Source organism: Eurypyga helias, unplaced genomic scaffold, assembly GCF_000690775.1.
Source record: "Eurypyga helias isolate BGI_N326 unplaced genomic scaffold, ASM69077v1 scaffold973, whole genome shotgun sequence".
NCBI classification, from domain to species: domain Eukaryota; kingdom Metazoa; phylum Chordata; class Aves; order Eurypygiformes; family Eurypygidae; genus Eurypyga; species Eurypyga helias.
The window spans coordinates 226,864-229,889 of NW_010239279.1; the positions used below are offsets into that span (position 1 = coordinate 226,864).

Sequence of the window (3,026 nt, forward strand, 5' to 3'; positions counted from 1 at the left end):
TTCCTTTCCACTCACTGAAGTGAAGCCCGATACAACTTGCCCAGCCTCTCTCAGCGCTCTGCTACGTGGTGGCATTTTAGGAACGTCCTCCCTTCACAGAAAGTCCTGCCTTATTTTGGGGTAGGACCAGCAAGTTTTTAGCTTGAATACGTTCAAATTACAGGAAGGAAAATAAACCTAATCCTGCATATTCAAGGCAATTTTTTTCCAAGGGGTACTGAAAAAGGGGATTTACTAAACAAAAAAACCCGAGTGGTAGCCAGGCAAAAACAGTTATGAAGAACAGTACAGATCAATGTCCTTGATTTCAAGCAGTTAGTAGGGTGGGCAACACACACCCACAGTGTAAATGGGGAGTAAATGCATTTAAGGCAATGGGTTTCATCACTGCCAACTCTTCTTAAAAGACACGGTTCCTGGTACGGGTTTCTGCTTCCACTGACATCAAACGTACATCTCCCAAATGCCCGACAACATAAATATTTTTGTTTAAATTACGACGTTGTCCTCCAGATGCTGCTGCTGCTTCCAGTTATGAAGCAAGTCAAGGGAGGCTTGTGAAAAACAAACGGAACAACACAAAGCTTGAAATTAGATGGTTGAATTATTATAACGGTAGTTTATAATCCCAAGTACGCGTCACTAAATGTACTTCAGCTTCTTCGGAGCACTCCCCAGAGGACCTCTGAGTCACGTGTCAAACTGCTTTTCTGTGCGAGACGCACAAAATCTGCCCTTCCTAGGGCAGCAGCTCATTCCCTCTCATTTGCTGAGCGTTTCCGCTGCGCAATCAACTATGCAAATCAACCCCAAACGTCTGACTAACATTTTGAAATGATCTCGCCTGTGGGGTGTACAAGAGGGAGGAGTTCGCAGCAGGACATGGAAAACGACGTCTCGACTGCAACCTGAGTAAATAAAGATAATACTTAGGGTGCCCAGAATGGGATTGGTACGTTACGCTTTCTAACTTCTACACTGCTGTGTCGAGGTGAGTTAAAACATCTCATATTCCAACCGCCTCAGAAAGGCCGGATAAAGTTTTACTCGTGGGCTAAAAGATTGGACTGTCACCAAGTGATGGATGGCTTTCCTATGTTCTCTGCAGGGCATTTCAATACCGTAGGCTCCAAGTGCTCTTGATTAAAAGGCGACATTCTCATTTAGGGTCCCGTCACTGCCTGAGCTTCCAACCATTATCATTCACCTGCACGGGTGCTTCCAGTGACAAAACACTTACCAAAATGTATAAAATACTAATTACTTTAGTCACTTTGATAGAGGTATAAAACACCCTGAAGCAAAGCTCTATTACGCTGGGTGAGAGTTTGAATTCAAAATTAAAAATGCAGCCAAAGGGAGAATAAGATTTTAATTACATTCCCCACCTCTCAAACATTTCTTGAAAACCCGGGGGAAAAAGACCTAGCAATCTCATGACACAAGATCTCCCCTCTTACCCGTACTGCTCACTTAGGAGAAAAAAAATCCAGAAAAACTCTCAAGTTTACTCTGTTCTCTTTAAAATTATTAAACTTTCAAACACAGGAACAGACTAACAAGCTTCAGCAAAAAGCTTTGATTTCTTCTCGAGAGAGTTCAGATGCCAAACGTGTTTTTTCCATTTAAAAACTTTCAAGCACTATGATAGTCAAGGTTTTATAACTTAGAGATATTTCAAGGAAAAAAAATTCTATTTTCTATGGGGAAAAGCCTCAAATAAAATGTAATTGGGACGCAACTGTGAATAGCTCCACACTATCCCAGAAAAGCTTGGTTCAATTTGCATTTGCCACAGAGCTCCCTTTGGCTTAAGTAATTGCAAAGGATCTCTCCCTTTTAGATTTAATTTGGTGGATTGGGACTATTCCTTGTTTATAACGTTTGACAGTTTTCTTTATTAAGAAAATTGTAACTTGGACAAATTCATGAGCTGAATGGCATGCTGAAGCAGCTCTGGAGCTAAACATTTCAGTATATGTGGAATGAAAAAGCACGTGTTAGTTCATACCTTCACCAAGGGTAAAACTGAGCCCAGCTAAGAGAATATTTTGATTCCCCAAGAGAAAATAAGTCTTCTAAATTGATGGGCCTTAAGACTGAAAATGAATGGAAGCATACTAGCAAAAAAGACTAGAGTAAATCACAACTGAATTTGTACAAAAATTGCCAGTACTTTCCTTCCTCTATCAGAAAAATTCAGTTCAGTCAAGGACTTTGGCTAAACTGCTCCTTGAAGTTTAAAATACATCACTTGATATAGAACAGTTAAGGTCAAAGGATTTCGGGAGAAAAGGCTGGAGGATTACAATATGCTCATGTGCTGTTAACACCGTAATGCTGCTCAGGGAGCATATAAAAACCCCACTGTCGGGTAACAGGCTCCCGCCAAGGTAGGAGAAAGATCCAGGTCCAACCATCTGCCTGTGACTGCACCAGGGACAAGGAAAGCACAGAGACATCGGCTCCTATGGCTGACAGGAAGGCAATTCCATTCTGCAAAAAATACTCTGTTTCCTGATTCTAGTTTATTCTGTGAAACGTTATCCTTTTTGACAGGAAACAGCATTTGAGTAACAAACAAAACCAAACCAACATTTCTTCAAGGAAAGGCAGTTAATTACTTCTGAGTAAAGATAGGGGGTATCTGTCTCCAGAGCTCCTATTCTATCTATTTTTTTTAGGAGAAATAGACCAGAATTCAAATAATCAAATTTTACATTCAGATGTTATGGGCTAACTGGTAAACCGATACAGAAAAAAAAAACCCTTTACTTTTGCATTTTCCCTATTTTTTGCACATTTTAGCACTTCCCTCTGTCTAACTGTCACTTTAGGTAGATAAAAATTCTATTTCTATTATGTTTCTGCTAACTACCCCTACTGTTGCCATGATGTGTTAGTAAATACTAGCAGTTGTATTTCAAAGGCTTAGCACTACAGTCTAAAGTTACCCAGAGGAAGGTTTTTCCGTTTGTGTACAGGTACCAAACACAGTGTCAGAAAGACAAACGTTAGGTACAGTG

General features: G+C 40.4%; 1 protein-coding gene across 1 annotated transcript in view; it reads right to left on the reverse strand.

The window, feature by feature from the left end:
- Positions 1-2,420, reverse strand: part of INO80C (INO80 complex subunit C) — a 19,660-nt gene extending 17,240 nt beyond the window's left edge. Inside the window, exon 1 of the mRNA XM_010148084.1 lies at positions 2,310-2,420. Within this exon, the coding sequence (XP_010146386.1) occupies positions 2,310-2,420 (111 nt within the window). The remainder of the gene's footprint in view (positions 1-2,309) is intronic.
- Positions 2,421-3,026: the final 606 nt, after the last annotated feature.